General features: G+C 35.1%; 1 protein-coding gene across 1 annotated transcript in view; it reads right to left on the bottom strand.

Moving 5' to 3' along the window:
• Window positions 1-247: 247 nt before the first annotated feature.
• The window catches only part of LOC127414313 (CUB and sushi domain-containing protein 1-like), a 520,597-nt gene continuing 498,725 nt past the window's right edge, over window positions 248-22,119 (bottom strand). Inside the window, exons 61-71 of the mRNA XM_051652256.1 lie at window positions 18,855-19,028; window positions 14,935-15,008; window positions 14,711-14,822; window positions 10,248-10,427; window positions 9,706-9,768; window positions 9,245-9,406; window positions 8,373-8,485; window positions 8,007-8,094; window positions 6,228-6,360; window positions 5,912-5,968; window positions 248-2,620 (exon numbers count right to left, since the gene is read on the bottom strand). Of these exons, the coding sequence (XP_051508216.1) occupies window positions 2,461-2,620; window positions 5,912-5,968; window positions 6,228-6,360; window positions 8,007-8,094; window positions 8,373-8,485; window positions 9,245-9,406; window positions 9,706-9,768; window positions 10,248-10,427; window positions 14,711-14,822; window positions 14,935-15,008; window positions 18,855-19,028 (1,316 nt within the window). The 3' untranslated portion in view covers window positions 248-2,460. The remainder of the gene's footprint in view (window positions 2,621-5,911; window positions 5,969-6,227; window positions 6,361-8,006; window positions 8,095-8,372; window positions 8,486-9,244; window positions 9,407-9,705; window positions 9,769-10,247; window positions 10,428-14,710; window positions 14,823-14,934; window positions 15,009-18,854; window positions 19,029-22,119) is intronic.

The raw sequence follows: 22,119 nt of genomic DNA, 5'->3' as shown, positions 1-22,119 counted from the left end.
AGACACATCGGAGACCACACCTCACCCAAAGAGAGGGGGGGATATTTAAGTGGAAGAATACGTCACATTATTTAGACTCATAATTGAGTTATTTTCAGAGCAAATATTTACACCCTTAGTTGTACAGCTACAGTGTATAGTGATTAGACATGGTAGCTTAACAGTGTTAGATAGTAACAATGACCAGAAACATGTCAAGAAATCCACTTGTGTTAGAAGAAAAACAGAGATAGTACTTTTAGAAAAAGTTTAATATTTATCTCAAGTAAATACTTTTCAAAATATTTGTAATTTAACAATCTGCAGTACAGTTCTCTAGGGTTCATCATTTTTCTCACGTCAAAGAACACATACGAGCTGAATATTTCATAAAAGCTCGTACATATTGACATTTGTTGGAAAATTTTAAACCATAGATATATACTTATAGGTAGATAAACAATTAATTTACATTTTTATACAGTAAAAACATTTTTAACAATTTTACCTACATTTAATCAAAAAAAGTACAGCATATTTAATAATTTTACAAATTCTGCATAAAAAATAGATTTCTGTACAAAAACATCTTTTGCACCTACTTCAAGTCAGCAGCACATGAATGAATAAATGAACGAGAATGGCAAGTAGCACGAATGTTGCTCGACAGTCGCGAAACTATTTTACAGTGAGAAACCAAACCAAACCAAACAAAAAACAGTATTGCAGCAAGCCTGAGAAAAGGCATGATGGATTGCAGTGTGAGAAGAATTAAACCACCCACCATTCGGCTCATCAAACACACAAACACACGAAACAAAGTTTGACAGCATGATGCATCGGAAAATGTTGAAATGCATTTGGAAACAAAAAAACGTTCTTAAGATTGAAAATACAATCAATGTGAAATTGATATTTGATATCCAATAGCAAATCTACAACGATATCATTGTGCACATTTATGCTAAAAAGCCGTTGATGTGTAGCACGCGAGTGCATATGGTAACATTGAAAAAACAGGCATCAGGTATTATTTCACATGGAAAAATGGGAGCACTTACAGTTTTTAGCACATGCACTGAAGTCAGCAAGGTCATGACATTTAAATCACAGTGAATATGCACCCCAGAAGCCCTACGCTCTTAAACTCGGTTAATAAAGTAATGATATGGGCCACTGGAAACCGGTATGGCCCGGTCATGCTTCTGAATCTAATAAGGCAGTGTTTCTTCGAGTAAGTTCGATTTTAACCCCACTGATTTTGTTTTCAGACGGGGTCTGGGGGTGTAGCGAGGATATACACTGGCTCATACAGGTATAAAAAAGAAGAAATGGACAAATGCATCAACTTGTGGGCTCAGATCACTCTTGTATAGGCATCCACACATAGAAGAGAAATGAAATAAATCAAAAAATCTTCTTCTGCACAAGAGGTATATTTTAATACGTAATGAAAGGAAACTGGTGAGCAAAGCTATGATTTGAACTCAAAGATGAAATGTAATTTTTCAGAGCATTTACGTTTATGCTATTCAAAGCCATAAACCAGACATGCCATGAAGAAATCATAAACATACGTGCATGACGTGCTATGTGATTGCATTAAAAAGCAATCCAAAATCATCATAACAAAATGAAAAATGTGGATTTTAAAGACAAAAGGTTCAATTGTGTCCTTATCACCTTTGTAAACATAAACAGAATGTAATTTCAAAAATAAATTCAGCCTGTCTCTTGATAGCCGTAGAGTGACTTCATGCTCTCTATGGATATGGGTTTAAATGTTTATATACATATGGTCTGTAAAACCCTGTATATTATTGTTTTCAATTTGTTTGTTTCTTTCAATACACTGATTCCATATCCGTTTCATACTAGTGCAAAATTTGTGCGATATAAAGTGTTTCTCGTTTTTCAACACAATGGTTGAGAGTTCTGTCTGCAACCCAGAGATTAACGTCTCATTTTGACTTTTGTTTTTTCACCCCGTTGTTCGAAGATCTCGATTAAGTGTGCTAAGCCACAATAGTCCAGTTGCGTTCGCATTTTGTGGTTTGTCTTCACTGAAGAAAATGCATGGTGTCGACAATTTTGTGGCATTCAAAGACACTTGAGTATCTTTCCCAGGATGTCTCTTCTTAACGTGGGGAAACGTTAAAAAAAAAAAAACAACAAAAAAACAAGACAAAAGCGAAAGGGGAGAGAGGGGGGACATAATTTAAGTGCCATGTACGGTACAGATCCCAGAAAGAATGTTGACCACACTTCTGAGTTTTGTTCTTTGAAAGTCTTGTTTCTTTGATGTTTTTTGTTTGATTTTGATAAAAAATAGTCATCGTTTTCATTTGTTTGTCGTCCATAGTAAGAGCTTGTGATAAAAGTCCGCATAGCAAAGTGTAGTCAGTCATAAAGGAGCATTGGCGTCTGGTACCCGCCTCTCTGAGGAAGAGCAGCGTGTCAGTCCACAGCTGATACCGAAGGCTATACTACTGTGCAGACTGTATTGAGGGTCGTATCAAACCTCACAGCCTTTGCTTCTGTCGGCTTCATGTTTGTATCGTACATGGGATTCTCGAATGAAGCTTGCCCATTGGTGTTCTCGTGTCCCGCGTATCCGTTGTACTGGACTTTTGGTCTTGTTCTGTAAAGAAGGAAAAAAAAAAAATAATAAAAAATGGTTAGGATGTGCACTTCTCCTTTCATTGCAAAACTGTATATTCAGAAATGTTTGAGTAATTTGTTAAAGGTGCACTTAGTAATGTTTTGTTAATGTTGTTCTGGATACTGAGGTGCAGATGAAGCATCATGTAAAAGCAATAGTTTTCGTAAAAAATAAATAAATGTAAAAAATAAATACTGCGTGCACCTTTAATATTAAACGGATAGTTCACCCAAAAATTCTTTCATCATTCACTCACCCTCATGCCATTCCAGATGTGTATGACTTTCTTTCTTCTGCAGAACACAAAATTTTTTAGAGGAATATCTCAGCTCTGTAGGTCCATACAATGCAAGTGAATGGTGATCAGACCTATGTAGCTCCAAAAATCACATAAAGGAACCAGAAGTAATACACACGACTCCAGTGTGTAAATCCATATCTTCAGAAGCGATATAATAGGTGTGCATGAGAAACAGATCAATATTTACGTCCTTTTTTTACTCTAAATCTCCACTTTCACTTTTACATCTGAAAGTCACATGTGATGCCTGTTTAGTTTCACTTTCACATCTTAAAGTGAAAGTAAAAGTGGAGATTTAGAGTAAAAAAAAAGGACTTAAATATTGTTATGTTTCTCACCCACACCTATTATATCGCTTCTGAATATATGAACTTAAACACTGGAGTCATATGGATTACTTTTATGTTTCCTTTATGTGATTTTTGGAACTACAAATGTCTGATCATATGGACCTACAGAGCTGAAATATTCTGAGCTGAAAATAAAGAAAGTCATCCACATCTGGGTTGGAATCTGGGTGAGTAAATGATGTGAGAATTTTCATTTTGGGGTGAACTATCCCTTTAACATTCCTTGGTTTACAAACATATTTTGTATACTTTATGGGGGAACAACATAAACATTAGAAATGTTAGATAAAGCCTAAAATAAAAGAACTTGATGTCCTTTTCCAGCAATGGCGGAGTGACAAATGTGTTAGCCGGGTTAAATACAAACTTTAGAACAAGGACAACGACCGTCTACCACCAATTAAATATTATTCTTTAGAAAATATTCAGATATATAAAGGTATAGTTGACAGGCCTGTTTGAATTTTGTTCTTCTGTAAAAAAAAAAAAAGAAAAAAAGATATTTGGCAGAATATCAGAGCTGCCCTTTTCCAGTGAAAGTGGACGGTGACTTATCCGGCCAAGTTCAAAGCACGACAAAAAAAAGCACATTAAAGTATCTCAAAATTAGTCCGTACAATTCATGCACCATAGTGCAAGTTTTCTGAAGAAATATGATGTATTTTTGTGAAAAAAAAGTTGAAATTTAAGTTGTTTTCACTGATAATCTACCCCTTCGGCGAAATGCTGAAATCTCATTCGCACTTGGGGTCAATTAAAAAAAATTGCACCTTAAGATGCACATTCTAGGTTTAATGTTGTCGGCAACAAATGCCGTTGTTGTTTAAATACGCACAACCACATAAGAGAAATGAGAGCTACGGCAGAGAGAAAGATTATTAGTGAACACTTTTAGTCTGTTCATCACACAAAGTTATTGAGCCTGATCTCATAATAGTTATGGGAGTGTGGCGACATTTTTGCTAAATTATATTACATGGTTCCTTACACGTATCACCGCAGTTTCCAGGTAAAATGTCTACTGTGGCGCGAAATTTTTAAAATTTTCTCCCAAACAGATGAGGTTTTTAGGTTAATGCTCTTTTTAATTTTAAATCAACAAAACCACCTAAAACCTTAAATCTAACCCATAGTGTCATACAAAGTAAATGTGAGATGAAAGACACAATAGCTGAAACAACCACGTCATTTTGTGGTGCATCTATTACATTTTCTGCTCATGTGTCAGCTCTTTAGGAATCGTGTCGCAAACGTAAAACTGTATCGCTTTATAAGTCATGCACTATAGTAAGAGTGTTTAGATGTCATAAGATAGCATTGTATGTGGAACAGGGAGAAAAGTAAGTGTTTATGAACTGATAATCTGCCGTTTTACCTGTTATTTGTGTGAAAGGGAATAAAAGTCATTGTTGTTTTAGCACCTCTAGTGTTCATTTCACCGGTAAACTGCATGTACAATGTACAACGTATGTACAACGAGCCACATTAAAATAATTTTGCAAAGTAACTTGATTCTGTGAGACTATGCTGAAGTTATAATATGCCTTGGACTTGCAATATGGACTACTTTTATGGTGCACTGCTGTCCATTTTGAAGATTGGCTTTTTGGAGATTGACTATAAATTACAGTACCATTCGCTTTCACTGCAAGGGAAAGTTTGGCAGAATGCTGCTCATCCCATTTTGTGTTTATGGAAATAAATAAATAAATGTATATATATATATATATATATATATATATATATATATATATATATATATGTGCCCAATTTATTTATTATATATACAGTACTTACTTGCATATGAACACAATTCATAAACTACTGCAAGCTAAAACCCAGATAAATATAGACTGTCTGCAATAATGGAGGATAAACCGTCACCATTTTAAAATTGCCCTCAATATCTGAATGGAAATATTGCTTCCTCTCCTCAACAATAATTAAAACCATTAAAAACCACATTTACCCAAGGTCACTGACTTCTTGATGCTGTAAAATATGAGTACTGTAAACGATTCCCAGCCTTCCCTCGGCTGCCAGTTGGTGACATGATTTATGATCTCGCTCAAATTGTACACTCTCAATCGAAATAAATGACCAACATCCCACACCCGATTCAAATTTCTTCTGGCTAACGGCAACTAGCGCATCACCACATCAGACGAAATTCAATCTCATGATATTCCGGTGGCAAATGTACACAAACACAAATAAAGAGAATGACTAGTTGAATTTTAAAATGAATGACTAGAGAATTTTAGTTGCTCATATTATGGCTGACAGAAATGACGATCTAATATGGGACTACAAGAAAGTATGTAAATCACTTCATTTCCCACAATTCCTGCACTCTGCCTTCCCTGCTGAAACCAGACCAAGGTGGTTTGCTGGTCTCAGCTGGTTTAAGCTGTTTTCCCAGACGGACCAGGTGACTAGTGCCCAAAATCTTTCTAAAACCATCAAAACAGACCAGCCTTACCAGCTTATGCAGGGCGGGACACCAGCAAACCACCTTAAACAGGGCTGCCTCAGACGAGATGAGTAAATAAAATCAGACAATGAAGATGAGGCTGAACAGAAGTCGTTGCCTGTTGCGTTTGCTTTCGAGGGTCTTACCTGGAGTCGGCCAGGTCTTTGGGTCTCTCAATGTCATCTGTGCCATGTGATAGTGCCCTGCCAATTTTATTTATTTTAATATCGAGGAACTGTCACGCTTCATGACAATTTTGTCAAATTCTTTTGCTTTCCGTAGAAAAACTCCCATGCTTTTGTTTTGCCATTGCTTTTATTTGAACTTATTTTGAAATATTTAGTTGCAATTACAGACTTTGCACAGGAGTTTCCCCTTGCTGCATCGGCACAATGCCATTTCACATCCATTATGGACAATTAACATCAAGACATGGGAAAAGACAGTGAAGTAAGCACTTACCTATGTTTGTAGAGGTAAAAGGCAAACCCTGATAAAATGAGAGCAAAGAAGGGCACTAGAATGGCAGCTGCCACCGAGCTGCTGTTTGTGCCATAGTAAGGATTCGACGAATCCATATCTGTGGTAATTAGACCTAAGGAACAAAGAATTCAGAGAAAACAAATCTTAATTTGTAGAAAATAAACTCTGCATGTCAAGGGAACTGTATTCTAAACATTAAAGACCCCGTGCAATGATTAGTTGAGTGTAGGTGTCTTTCCTGAGATGACACATTTCTTAAATTGCCACTAGCCCAACAGTCTGGTTCCAGAAGTAAAAATACAATTTATTTATTTTATTTTATTATTTTTCATAGGAGAATGAAGTTTTAGTGATAGCTTATACATCTTTCAAGACAGACCTACCGTGAGTTCTGAGGTTGTTAAACAATGGTATCCACCATTTTCCTGAATGCGGAAGTGTTCCACTATTCGACTATTTTCAGTTTCAGGTCTCCAGAGTTTTCACTCGCATCTGTGTATATTCTTAGCGGGTCATGTAATGTTTCAGGTATTACATTTGTAAAAATTAAAAAAAAAAAAAAAAAAAAAAAAAAAAAAAACATGCCGAGATGACCGTTTTTCTTTATAGACAGTGCCTCACCTGAGTGTGTAGATTTCATGAAGTGATTGTACGAGGTTAGTTACATTGTTTTTATGACAACCAACAATGACAGAAGTTGAGCCTAAAATTATTTTTTACATCAAGTAATACTTAAATGGTTGTTGTTCTCCATCTGGATCGCTCGGTTTGGCAGAGACCAAAAACAGAAAACTTGCAATTAGAATCATCATGGCGCCGCCCAGTGGTTGCTCAGGGAAATTGAAGATATGCTTAATAATTTAAAAGCAGAATTCCTGGTTAAAAACTACACTTCCCATGATCCTGAAGAGAAACGCTCCAATCAGAGGATTGCAGCAAACAAAGTGCACCAAAAGAGCTCTGCAGTGACCGTCCACTCCCGTTATTCACTGTGAAGATCGCAAACGAGTTGCTTTTCCTACACTCTCAAACTACTTGTATATTTTCAAATATTTGACTATTTTGCAATAAACTTCAAATATATTTTTTATACTTATAAACAACAGCTTTAAATCTACAGTTTTTAGTGTGATTATGTTATTTGCAGTACTTCATGAGATTGTAACCCATGAAGAAGTACATAAATGAGTACCTATGTATTGTTGTCTAATTTTCAAATACTTTTTTGCTTCATGTCTAAGTATATAATATTGTGATTCACCTCAGGGCTGGCTGGTTTAGTTCATAGCTTATAACTCTTATGAAGACCTCAAATGTAAACAAATGAATGGAAAAAATACTTGAGGAACCAAGATGTCTGAAAAAGCACTGTTGCGCTTTAGTGTGGTAGTATGCTATTCTAAACTTTGCCCATGATTTGCTACTTGCTATTACTAGTCAGTTCCAAGAGATTAGGGGAAGGAGCACTCTTATTCTTTTGCCATGACAAAAATTTGTATATGCATGACAATGTCAATAATCAATATTTCTGGTCTGTTTTACCAAAAAAAAAACAAAAACAAAAAAAAAAACAGTGGCCACAGACAGAAGTGACAGAAGCAGTAAGAGTAGTATGGGAAGTATCCCATTTCGATCACAGCCAGTAAGTTTGAAATATGTATACTGTATCTGCAAAATGTTTATTCAGCATATAGATGACCTCACAGCTAACATGCATGGAAACCCTTCAGGAAAAATAAGAAAAGAAAGTAATTCTACCTTGTCTTGTTAATTGAAACTTTCCAAAATCCTTGCTGTGTATGTGCCCTTGGTAAACAAACATTTTCTTCTCTGATTCTGCCGTCACCTGTGGAAAACACATAAATAAAAATAAATAAAACAGGCAAGGCTTGTCAGTATGTAAAGCAATGACCAGACAGAGTTGCAGATTCTGCGTGGGCCTGATTATGAAGCTTTTATTTTGCCAAGGCAATGCCTGTCAACTGTCTTAGTAGACTGTCTGAGATAAAAGTCATAATAATAAAAACAGGGCTCATAATAAAGCTATTATAAAAAAAATAAAAAAATTCATATACTCTGTACTTGCAGCTTTATTGCAATTATTACTAAATTTGCGCTACTTACATATCCATCCATTGCCCAGTTATCGTTTTTGAATTTGCTAAAATATTTTTCTGTTGGTCCTCTTATCTGGTAAACTTTCAACAGTAGATGATTTTCTTCTTTCTTGTAAGTTCCTGTATAGCAAGATATGAAAAACAATAGAGGTATCGATGAAGAGAAATAAAACAGATATAATCTGTCATTTCACCATTATAAACCTGGATTTGTTCAAAACATAATAAAGCAATTTCAGTTAATATGCTGACTTCAAACACACACCCTCTTTTTAAAACTACGGCCTCCTTAGACATCAACACCAAATGCACAAAATGATTGACAGGCAGAGAGCATGTATGACTGGCTAAAAAAGCTGTTTACAGTCTCTGTCAGGTAAAACAATCAATTACAGCACCTTATGTACTAAAGTATGGAAAAAACATCTTTGGTAAATGCAAAAAGGCACCCACGGTGATCAAAACATTTCAATTCGTGAGAGAAATTCAGTAAGATAAGATGTAATCTTAAGCACTGATGGGAGATCAGAATTGAATAACAGAATGAGCATTTCACCTTCTTTAAAGTAAGAGTAACTTTCTCTTTCAGAAGAGCAATTAACTACTAAATATGTTCACGTAGGTCAATATTTTGGATCAATAACATTTTATAAAGATTATTAATTACAAAGTCTGGCATCAGTGCAAACACCTTCACATTATATAATATCTGAGTTAAAAACAAAAGACTCAAAACAGTAAAACTAATCATCTAAAACATCGTTCAGCTTCTAAATTCTGACAGGATGAGCCACATTCGAAGTCATTGTAAAATAGCCGATATACGCCTACATTGTCAGTGCTTCAGGCATCAAAACCTGTGAGAAATATCCAACATACCAGAGAGTTTAATCTGCACTCCGCTCTGCTCTAGAAGTGTGACGTTGACTCTGCTGGTGGAGGCGTTGAACGCACTGACTGATATTGTGGCAGCTTGTCTCTTTCCCAGATACTCATAGAATCCAGCCCAACCAGAGTTCAATGAGAACACATCTGCTGGAACTAGACAAAACAACACAAACATTAACATCATTTCACGAAACTACACAGAAGGAAACGCATCACAAATGGCTTATTTGCAGTTGTCTCTACACATTAAACTGGGATAGGTGGTAGTATTTAACATTGAAAAAAAGACACACTTCACCTTTGACTTGCTACTTAAAAAAAATACATCATAGGCCATTATTTACACTGACCATGATTCACCTTCATTCAGTCCAAGTTTATTTCTGACAACAGTTGAAACAACAAAATGGATCATAAAAAAAAAAAAAAAAAAAAAAAAAGAGGATTCATACCACGAATCTTGTTTTTCTGCAGGTCTGAATCCTCACTTGATTTGCTTGTTATTTTTGGTCCAACTAGGAATAGAACAAATAATTGATCATTTGACATTTGCGGCTGCAACCTGCACTACACTAATGACGGTAAACCAAAGTTTCTCACTTTAGTTTCTTAAAGAATGAGTCACATTTATGACAGTTTGACACACTGCACACAAATAATAGATGAAATATTATACATTTATAAACACTTGACATTTCTATTGCATGTAACAATGTACATTTTTAAACAGTTTAAGTAATATATTTTGTCTTGAATATTCTGTCATTTAACTTGAAACATTTTTTTTTTTCACACAGTATAAATCATAAGCAGTGAGGGCTGCATGGGTATTTTAAATAAATAAATAAATAAATAAAATGAAATGCTCATGTCGTTCCATACCAAATAGATGAAAGTCAGTAGCTAATACTACTAAAGTGTTCTGGGTGCAATGGGCACACATGGGTTTAAACCCATAATCCTTGGGTTTGCAGCCTTTGATCTTTTTTAGTACCTTTGCAGACTGGTGGTTTTCCTGACCACTTCCCATCCGCTTTGCAGGTCCTGTGTTCAGATCCTCCAGATAAGTAAAAGCCATCTTGACACGTATACATAAGCGTATAGCCTAGTGTGGGCAGATCTATAGCCTTCACATCTACATGAGAAGGCGTATCGGGCTGCCTACATGCATGTGCTGAAAAGTGAAAGATAAAGAAACTTAGGGATGCTCCAATTGATCGACCGCTCATTCGGAACAATCGGAACTCAATCAGATATAAACTACCTAAGATACAATATGTGGTCTTTTAACTTTCTGATCGATCACATAATTCCACACTGCAAAAAATCATTTTCTTACTGAGTATTTCTTTTTAAAGAATGTTTAGATTTATTTACTGGAAAACAGGATAATTTTACATGAGAAGCTAAATGACTTTAGATATTTTGACCTGATATTAGAGAGTTTGTAACGTTTATGCTTTAACAAAAAAAAAAAAAAAAAATGCCAATGTGGTAAGTAAAAAAACTAGTTTTTTATTTTTTTCTGTTTTAGGTATTAACCCCAATAAATTGTGTATGATTTCTCTCAAAACAATACTTAATATATCATATACTCTTTATATTTTTATTTATTTATTTTGCTGTGCATAAATCTGTTTTGATAGCGCAAATGTCGGCTTTAGAATTTTTTTTTCTTAATCAATGTTTTTGTCTTGATTTCCAGTAAAAATATCTAAATATCCTTAAAACAAGATACATTTTAGTAGCAAAATTGCATAATATATTATGTCATGACATATCTTAAATTGTGTTTTTTTTTTTTTTACTCCATTGGCAAATAATAAAAGTTAAATACATTTAGCTAGATTTATGATTAATATAAAATAGCAAAAAAAAAAAAAAAAAAAAAAAAAAGGATTTAAACATTTTGTGCGCATCAGTTATTGGACACTTAAACATAAATGATCTGTACTATTTTTTTTTTTCCTACATTTTTAGGCCTTTAAAATATAATTTAAAAAATTAGTTTTTTGTGCTTGTTTATTTGAAATTGTACTTTTTATTAGGCCTTAAACTATTTTAAAATAAGTATTTTGTGATTGTTTATTTTACTAACAATTAACCTCATGGTAAACTACAGTATTTTTGTCAAAAACAAATTAGGCAACAGTTATTGTGTTAAAGGGATAGTTCACCCAAAATTGAAATTTTTCTCATAATAAACTCATCCTCATGTGTATGACTTTCAGAAGATTTTTAAAAGATTTTCTCAGCTCTCTAGGTCCTCACAATGCAAGTGGTGAATGGTGACCAGAACTCAGAAGGTCCAAAAAAAGACAAAGGCAGCATAAAAATAATCCATATGACTCCAGTGGTTAAATCCATGTCTTCTGAAGTGATATGATTGGTGTGGGTGAGAAACAGATCAATATTTAAGTCCTTTTTTAAATACAAATCTAGACTTTTGACCAGCCCCAACAAGTAGGTGGCTGAATGTGAAAGTGAAAGTCTTCTTAAGTGAAAGGACTTAAATATTGATCTGTTTCTCACCCACACCAATCATATCACTCATGAATATATGGATTTAACCACTGGAGTCGTATGGATTACTTTTATGCTGCCTTTATGTGCATTTTGGACCTTCTGAGCTCTGGTCACCATTCACTTGCATTGTGAGGACCATCAGAGCTAAGATATTCTTCTAAAAATCTTAAATTTGTGTTCAGCAGAATAAAGACATGAGGGAGAGTAAATGATGAGAGAATCTTCCTTTTTGGGTGAACTATTACTTTAAATGGAAAATTCAGTTAACAGTGACAGTGCACAGAGAGATTTCATATAACTGGTTTTGACAGAGCTTATGATAAAAACTTAAACAATCGGGATTGGTATCATCCAATTCTAATGAAAAAAAAAAAATTTCAAATGCAATCAGCTTAAAAATTCAGTTCAAATAATCCCTAAAGAAAATCAATCGCAATAAAAGCAAATCAGAAATATTATCTTTGGGCTCTCAGCTGCATATTATGGAAGAGTCAAGATAAAGCCACTCCATTGAGAGAAACGTTCTGGAACATGTCTTGAGTGCCACCATCCTCCATAATATATGAAACAAGCCCTCACACCTCACTGTTCGTCATCTCAATTCTCCCTGCTTCTCAGCTTCTGACAGTTCGACCGCTTTACACAGGAGAGAGGTCCCTGAGGATTTGGTGGGACGCGCTGTCAAACAGGCCCACAAATCTCAAATTCATGTGCAAGCAGTTTAAACTCAAGCAGCTAACTTTAATTCTTTCTGCTGAGGCCTTTGATCCCCACTTTTGTTCTGTTTCCAATCATCATTTCCATTCCAAAATGTCACCAAGTGGAATCCACAAATACAGCTTAGAAGATAATCACTGAGACACTGGAAGTGGTGAGGATCAAGTGCGTGACACTGCTCAGAAAACTTCTCTGAAATCAACGTTAAATAAATCAAAAGACGAGCAAACTTCTTTCCTACAAAGCTGTTTGAGTGTATGATATCGGCCTGTCTCGTAATCTGTGTTTCTTCAAACAATGCTCTCCGGCAGTTATTTCCTGTGAAAAGATCTCACTACATTTGTTCCTCTGATAGTCCAACATTGATTGGTCTCATACTGATGAAACTTTGTGTCCAGTATTAGCCTACACTATGACTCTGTTCCAAAACCTACTAAGCTGCCTATTAAGACAGTATACTAACTGAAAATGAACTTCATAAACAGGCCCAGACCAAATATGCGCTTCTTCCCACATTTTCTGCACTGATTTAGGGGGAAAATCTGTTAAAAGGATTTAAACATGGTAAAATGTATTAAATAGTGCTGAGAACACTACACTTTTATTGGTACCTGAAAACATCATCAAATTAAGCAAGGTGAATTCTCAGGTACAGCTCTCATGTAAATTCAAAAAAAAGTATCAAAACATGTAAATGTACATTGTAAATGTACACAACAGGTCCTTATGGTACAATTAATTACATTAATTATAAACATTATATAAACATTATAATAAACATTCTTTCAACTTCGAGCACTTTTAGCACTGTAGAATTCATGATAAAACATTTTTCACACCCTCGATATTTTTATTTTTATTTGCTTACTAACAATGTCCAACAGTGTTCAGCATGTACATTCATCACATGAGATTTATGTCATTTTTGTCATTTCTTCTAAAAGTCAGGAAAATTTCCACCACAATGTCATTTCCAGCACATATCAAATGTTGTATTTTGTTAAATAGATCTCTTATTTATTTATTTTTTATAAAATGGTCGATGCATTTGTCTTGCTGTTAATTTCATAGCTCACATTTTATGTATCCTAAATGCAGTTAAATAATATTTTCACACTTTTTGTATAATTTGTCAAAATAACAGCTTGATTGGAAATGACATCCAATAACAATATTCTTCTCACAAGTGATATTTAGCCGGATTTTTCTTTCTCATATTAAGAAATATCTCAAGCGTGCTCTTCACTGACATGTCTGTTGACCTGGTTAATACTAATAAAAAAATAAAAAATAAAATATATATATATATATATATAATAAAAATAAAAAAAACTGTGGGACAATTGAAAAAAATAATAGAAATAATTTTCACACAATAAATATTGAAAGGGTTTCTGCTTATTTCACTCTTTGTTTGATGATCATAGTTTTAAACATGTAACAATTTGTAGTTTGTAACTGATTTTTAGAGTTTAATATTAAAAGTCTGGGTTTGGGACAAGGATAAAACAGTAAAATCTGTACATAAAAGGCATTTGAAATGCACACAAAATAATTGATGAAGGCCTGGTAATAAATTTCAGTCAGTTAAGGGTGACCTTCATTTAAAAAAAAAAAAAAATAATAATAATAAAAAAAGTTTAAAACACTCAATTTTAATAAAAATCATGAAAGAAAAGACATGAAAGTGTCTGAAATTGAAGAAACCAAAAAGTTGAAAATAAATAAATAATAATAATAAAAAATAAAAAATAAATAATAATAATAATACATTTTGTAGAAATTAGTTCTATTCTAACTAGATGTACAAAAAGGTCCTATTGAGAGTACCTCCCAAGTGATCGCCCATAAGTATGCTAAAAAAGTGATCCTCAAGCACAGAATATATCAAAATAATTTTAGAAATAATTTTCAGTATTGAACAAATTAAATGTATACATTTCTCTCACTTTGTCCCCTATGCTGGATGGAGTTTTTTACTGAGCATGTCGCAATGCATAGAAATTGCCCTACTGACAAAAGATACATATAATGCTACCTTAGAATTTCGGCCAAATAATGTTTTTCAGAAGGCTGAATAATTATGCTGCCTACCTTTTGAAAAAAACCTTCCAGTCAGGAGCAGCCTATAATTCCTTAAAATGCAGTCTATATACAGTAGGCTGCTTACTAGGTTCTGCAAAAAGCCTGTAAAGTAAATCGTAATATACTTACCAACACACTCTGGTTGCATCCCACTCCACGTTAAATTTTCTAAACATGTTCTCGTTGTTGAGCCAAGAATGTGATAATTTTTCCGACATCTGAAGAAAATCTTACTTCCGACCTGAAAGAATTATTTGAAAGACTCAGAAAATGCAGATTGAAATCTTAAAACCAAAAAGCACAACCTGTAATTTGCTAGACTAGAGGCATTACTGAATGTCATTAGTCCTCACCTCAAATCCCTGAGCCTGCACCGGGATTCCATACGCTGGGGTTCCGGGATCCGTACATGCATTGTTTGCTGGATCTATGAATGAATATAAAACTCGAATTGACATAAAAATCAAGTAATATTAGCAAATGCTTGAAATTGCTGTTTGGGGTAATGTGTTACAATTAACACTTAATACATAATTACTTCTTGTAATTTACAAGTAAAGTGATGTGTTACTTTTTGAATTTACACCAAAAACACAAATTCAGTTAACTGACATGCTTTACTACTTTTGCTACTTTTAAACCTTTCACTCCCCTCACAACAAACATAGTCATGTAGGAATAAACAGCGCACATGAGCTATCATTAGACAATCCAGTAGGGTTGTGCTGACAGATGATGATCTTGGGGATCGATGATGGTCAAAGTGATCACCAATAGCTGATGCCTTTGATGATGTCAAGACGATATTTGGCTCGTTTTCCCATTAATGTATTAAATGATTATTATTATTATTAGGTTATTATTATTATCAAATTAATATTACAAATAATTTGCCCGTAGACACACAGACACGTGCTTGAAGAAACACACTTTATTATATTATTAAGAACAGATGACAGAAAAGCCATCTATGCGCATGTATGACACGAGGCGTGCAGTCTCATGGAACACATGCATGAAAAAGGTTCTCACTCTTTCTTTGTTTCTCTCTTCTGAAATTATTATTATTTTTTTTTTTTTTTTGCTTTTTCGTTTCGTTTGGAGTGCAATTTGAATTTAGAAATGTTTTGATTTAAGTTCTTCATATTTAAATACATTTAATTTTCAATGCAAAACACTAAAGCAAGAATATTCACTGATACATCAGCTGATGTAATTGGATATTGCGATATATATACTGTATATATTGTGAAGGAGGGAACAAAACAAATTTATTCACACACACACGATGTATTTTCCTAGACTACTAAATACCCAACCGGTAGAGAATGCACAGATGAAGTAGGTTCTTTGCCAAAGAGATGTTGCCCTTCACAACTGTTGAACAACACAATTTTAATTGCACTTAATCTTTTTCCAGTTTCATTTGAATTTTTAGTTACAATAAATAAAAAAATAAAGTTCTAAGTTTGAAATCAAGGTGTTCGTCGGTTTGAACGTGAACGTGAATGTGGTAGGAAAATGTGTACTTTTATTACAGACTTTAAGTACAGGTCAGGGAGCATGATTAATTGCAAGCCAAGCATAACAGCGCTATAGTTCTACAAAAGGCAACGTAAAAGCGCTGCATTACTCTTTAAAAAAGCAACCATGTAACACAGTTACTTTTATTAGGTTCCCTAAAGTTAGCGCATATACAGGTGCATCTCAATAAATTAGAATGTCGTGGAAAAGTTCATTTATTTCAGTAATTCAACTCAAATTGTGAAACTCGTGTATTAAATAAATTCAATGCACACAGACTGAAGTAGTTTAAGTCTTTGGTTCTTTTAATTGTGATGATTTTGGCTCACATTTAACAAAAACCCACCAATTCACTATCTCAACAAATTAGAATACATCATAAGACCAATAAAAAAAAATCATTTTTAGTGAATTGTTGGCCTTCTGGAAAGTATGTTCATTTACTGTATATGTACTCAATACTTGGTAGGGGCTCCTTTTGCTTTAATTACTGCCTCAATTCGGCGTGGCATGGAGGTGATCAGTTTGTGGCACTGCTGAGGTGGTATGGAAGCCCAGGTTTCTTTGACAGTGGCCTTCAGCTCATCTGCATTTTTTGGTCTCTTGTTTCTTATTTTCCTCTTGACAATACCCCATAGATTCTCTATGGGGTTCAGGTCTGGTGAGTTTGCTGGCCAGTCAAGCACACCAACACCATGGTCATTTAACCAACTTTTGGTGCTTTTGGCAGTGTGGGCAGGTGCCAAATCCTGCTGGAAAATGAAATCAGCATCTTTAAAAAGCTGGTCAGCAGAAGGAAGCATGAAGTGCTCCAAAATTTCTTGGTAAATGGGTGCAGTGACTTTGGTTTTCAAAGAACACAATGGACCAACACCAGCAGATGACATTGCACCCCAAATCATCACAGACTGTGGAAACTTAACACTGGACTTCAAGCAACTTGGGCTATGAGCTTCTCCACCCTTCCTCCAGACTCTAGGACCTTGGTTTCCAAATGAAATACAAAACTTGCTCTCATCTGAAAAGAGGACTTTGGACCACTGGGCAACAGTCCAGTTCTTCTTCTCCTTAGCCCAGGTAAGACGCCTCTGACGTTGTCTGTGGTTCAGAAGTGGCTTAACAAGAGGAATACGACAACTGTAGCCAAATTCCTTGACACGTCTGTGTGTGGTGGCTCTTGATGCCTTGACCCCAGCCTCAGTCCATTCCTTGTGAAGTTCACCCAAATTCTTGAATCGATTTTGCTTGACAATCCTCATAAGGCTGCGGTTCTCTCGGTTGGTTGTGCATCTTTTTCTTCCACACTTTTTCCTTCCACTCAACTTTCTGTTAACATGCTTGGATACAGCACTCTGTGAACAGCCAGCTTCTTTGGCAATGAATGTTTGTGGCTTACCCTCCTTATGAAGGGTGTCAATGATTGTCTTCTGGACAACTGTCAGATCAGCAGTCTTCCCCATGATTGTGTAGCCTAGTGAACCAAACTGAGAGACCATTTTGAAGGCCCAGGAAACCTTTGCAGGTGTTTTGAGTTGATTAGCTGATTGGCATGTCACCATATTCTAATTTTTTGAGATAGTGAGTTGGTGGGTTTTTGTTAAATGTGAGCCAAAATCATCACAATTAAAAGAACCAAAGACTTAAACTACTTCAGTCTGTGTGCATTGAATTTATTTAATACACGAGTTTCACAATTTGAGTTGAATTACTGAAATAAATGAACTTTTCCATGACATTCTAATTTATTGAGATGCACCTGTATATGAGTCATTGACAAATAAGGTTGTCCGAGGTAGTAAAATTTTTACATATTTTTAAAATCTGGTATAAACAGATGTGTCAAGTTTGTAGACATGTCATTTTTGAGTTCATGTTGTTTTTACAAATTGTTTGAAAAACATTTATAGCATTTATAGCATAACAAAAAAATAAAATGTAATGACTTTAAAAAATGTCATGTGGTGTAACCATCAAGTAAAAGGTATTAAAATAGTTTCCTTGCACCTTGAATACATACATTTTACATTTTCAAAAAAGTTTTCAAACATATGTTTCAATGTGATTTTTTTTTTTTTTTTTTTTACAAATATCATGCATTTTTATGTCAAGAAAATCAAGAAGTTTTCTCTTGGTTGCACCAAATGACCTGCACCAAATGTGCCTTTTCATTAAAATGTCAAAATATTGATATTTAATGATATTACAAAATTATGTTTTGTTTTTAAATCTTCACACACAGTCTTGTGGGTCTAAAGAAATCATCTCTGTTTTATGATTTTTGTCACATGACAACAAAACTTCTACCTACATGTATTTGGTGGACAAAAGTTTTTCAAATATTAAACATATTTTAAAATAAAATTGTTTCACTGCATTTTTTCACAGCACAGCTCATGCCAGCATTGTTTTTTTCAAGAATTTCAGCTTTTAATGAAACTTAAATAATAATAATAATAATAATAATAATTCTGTCTCTGGACAGTTGCACCACATGACATTTTTGACTTTAAGCCCCAGAAAACAAATCTCAAAATGATTTTGAACTCAGTACTTGAAAACATGTTCATTATAGAAGAGGTGTATTCAAGTAATTGTTTTGTGAGAATTGCATTTGTAATGTATTTTTGAATAATGTATAAGATGCGGACAAATATATATATATATATATATATATATATATATATATATATATATATATATATATATTATTATTATTATTATTATTATTTTTAGGTACACAGTTGCTCACCAATGCAAGAAGGCTGTATTCCACTCCAGGAAGCGTCAGCCTGACAAACTCTTCTGGAGGAGCCCACCAGCAGGAACGGTGGTCTGCAGTAAAATGACACCTCTGATTTGTAAGTGAAGTGTCGACCCTCTGTGTAACCTTCTGCAGGGGTGCCTGGATCCCCACATAGCACAGCTGGAAGGACACGTTAAAAAAAATAAAATAAAATAAAAAAAACTAGTTAAGCCACAATTTACCCACTAGTTCTCACAGTATCACTCTTTTAATTCAGTTATACAGTTTCTTTAGAATGAATGAATGAATGAACTTTACATTTATACAGCACTTTTCTGACACTACACTCAAAGTGCTTTACACAGTGAACAGGGGACTCTCCTCAACAACCACCAGTGTGCAGCATCCACCTGGATGATGCGATGGCAGCCATAGTGTGCCAGTACGCTCACCACACACCAGCTATTGGTGGAGAGGAGAGAGTAGAGATATTGAGCCAATTTATGGATGTGGATTATTAGGAAGCCATGATTGATAAGGGACAATGGAGGGAATTTGGCCAGGACACTGTGGTTACACCCCTACTCTTTTCGAGAAGTGTCCTGGGATTTTTAATGACCACAGAGAGTCAGGACCTCAGTTTAACATCTCATCCGAAGGACAGTGCCTTTTTACAGTATAGCGTCCCAGTCACTATTCTGGGCATTAGGACCAACACAGACCACAGGGTGAGCAACTCCTGCTGGACTACTTAATACCTCTTCCAGCAGCAACCTTAGTTTTCCCAGGAGGTCTCCCATCCAGGTACTGACCAGGCTCAACTCTGCTTAGCTTCAGTGGGCAACCGGTCTTGAGCTACAGGGTGATTTACGTACAAATCTTGAGGTCTTGGCAACAAAAAAACTATTGATCACCGCCACTGCCCATGAAAAGAGAGTTCACTGATCACACTATTACCTTTTTTGATAACATATTAAAACATATGTTGGCCAAAACAATGGTTTCATATTTTTAATACAAAAGTGCATGCTACAATAAGCTGTGTAAAATTACCACATACAAAACACTTTGACAAATTTGACAAAACAAATCGACTCAAAACCTCATGAAATATAGACCTTGTAACAACAACTGGCCCCAGTCTCCAGAATATCATAGTACTGGGTGTGGATGCTCATGATATGGTGTCTTCTTTTCAAGCACTTTTAAACAAGGATTTTTGCTGTAACGACTGACATTGTGTCAAAAGCTTGCAATAAATGCCAGCTGGATTTAGCAGCACATTCTGTCCGTACACCTTGTACCACTCATGCTACATGCAGGGAAACCAAAGCTTCTCGAGGGATCAATTTGTGATGTGTTGACACTTGTATTGAAAATGTCAAAAAAATTGTATGATGTGCTGTAGCCTGCGTTTCACACAAAGCCATGAACCTTCCATCACAGCGACACAATACCTTTCAACAAACAACAATACAAGCGCATGGTGAAGAAAATATCAACTTGTGGCCCATACATGAATTTATGGCTGAGCGATATGATTGTATGTACCGTGTAATGGAAGAAATATGTCAAACTCGACATGCCGCAAGCTGATGGGACCTTTAAACATATAATCTGTTAAGCCAATCAGCTCGCATGATGCACCTGATAGGTCCTTTGACATGCGATCTGTTAGTGTGCTCCCTCTTAGTCTAAAATTAAATTTGCCTGAGCTGTTTGCTGGTAAGCCGGTTTCAATGCAGTGCGCTACGAGAGTTTTTTTTCCTCTGAAACCCTCCTCCTCCCCAGCACGGGCTGTCAATTGAATGTACGTTTAATTGTGCAGAGGGAGCCTGTCTGTGTATGTAATCATATATAGTCTGCCAAGCCCAAACCTACCAACTTGTCATATCCATTTTAACACCTAAAAATTCTTTTTAGAGTTGTCATGAGTGAGTTAAGATTAGTATACCTTTAATACTATGGTAAACATTTTTGCACAGATATTAGTGTGCAGAACGTGCTACGTTATTTACATGTGAAAATGGTTAGTAAACTTATTGAATAATGTGAAAGTACAGAGCGGGAAGAAGAGGAAGTACTTGATATTAAGGGGTGTTCTTCTTACATGAAGCAAAACCGCAACATCGCAATTTGAGGAATTCATGTAGAATTAACTGATGTCTGAGCACAGGTGTCTGAATATTTTTACAGCTTTGAATGCGGCTCATTTAATTAGAATTTAGTCTGAACTATCTATTTAACAATATTCCTTGAATCGTTTGTATCTTTTGTTTTGTTACATAATGTAAATCTGGTTTTGAACTAATACCAAACTTATCATTCAATAGTTATGAATAATCATATATTTTGGTTTGGATCCATCAGGTTCCAAAGTAAAAGAGAAAATAGCATTACTACATGATAACATAACATTTTTTTTTGTGTTGAATTTCAGCAACAATAACTACAGGTGCATCTCAATAAATTAGAATGTCGTGGAAAAGTTCATTTATTTCAGTAATTCAACTCAAATTGTGAAACTTGTGTATTAAATAAATTCAATGCACACAGACTGAAGTAGTTTAAGTCTTTGGTTCTTTTAATTGTGATGATTTTACTCACATTTAACAAAAACCCACCAATTCACTATCTCAAAAAATTAGAATACATCATAAGACCAATAAAAAAACATTTTTAGCGAATTGTTGGCCTTCTGGAAAGTATGTTCATTTACTGTATATGTACTCAATACTTGGTAGGGGCTCCTTTTGCTTTAATTACTGCCTCAATTCGGCGTGGCATGGAGGTGATCAGTTTGTGGCACTGCTGAGGTGGTATGGAAGCCCAGGTTTCTTTGACAGTGGCCTTCAGCTCATCTGCATTTTTTGGTCTCTTGTTTCTCATTTTCTTCTTGACAATACCTCATAGATTCTCTATGGGGTTCAGGTCTGGTGAGTTTGCTGGCCAGTCAAGCACACCAACACCATGGTCATTTAACCAACTTTTGGTGCTTTTGGCAGTGTGGACAGGTGCCAAATCTTGCTGGAAAATGAAATCAGCATCTTTAAAAAGCTGGTCAGCAGAAGGAAGCATGAAGTGCTCCAAAATTTCTTGGTAAACGGGTGCAGTGACTTTGGTTTTCAAAAAACACAATGGACCAACACCAGCAGATGACATTGCACCCCAAATCATCACAGACTGTGGAAACTTAACACTGGACTTCAAGCAACTTGGGCTATGAGCTTCTCCACCCTTCCTCCAGACTCTAGGACCTTGGTTTCCAAAT

Source organism: Myxocyprinus asiaticus, chromosome 23 (assembly GCF_019703515.2).
Source record: "Myxocyprinus asiaticus isolate MX2 ecotype Aquarium Trade chromosome 23, UBuf_Myxa_2, whole genome shotgun sequence".
Classification (NCBI taxonomy): Eukaryota; Metazoa; Chordata; class Actinopteri; order Cypriniformes; family Catostomidae; genus Myxocyprinus; species Myxocyprinus asiaticus.
This window is presented reverse-complemented; position numbering and strand designations above follow the sequence as displayed.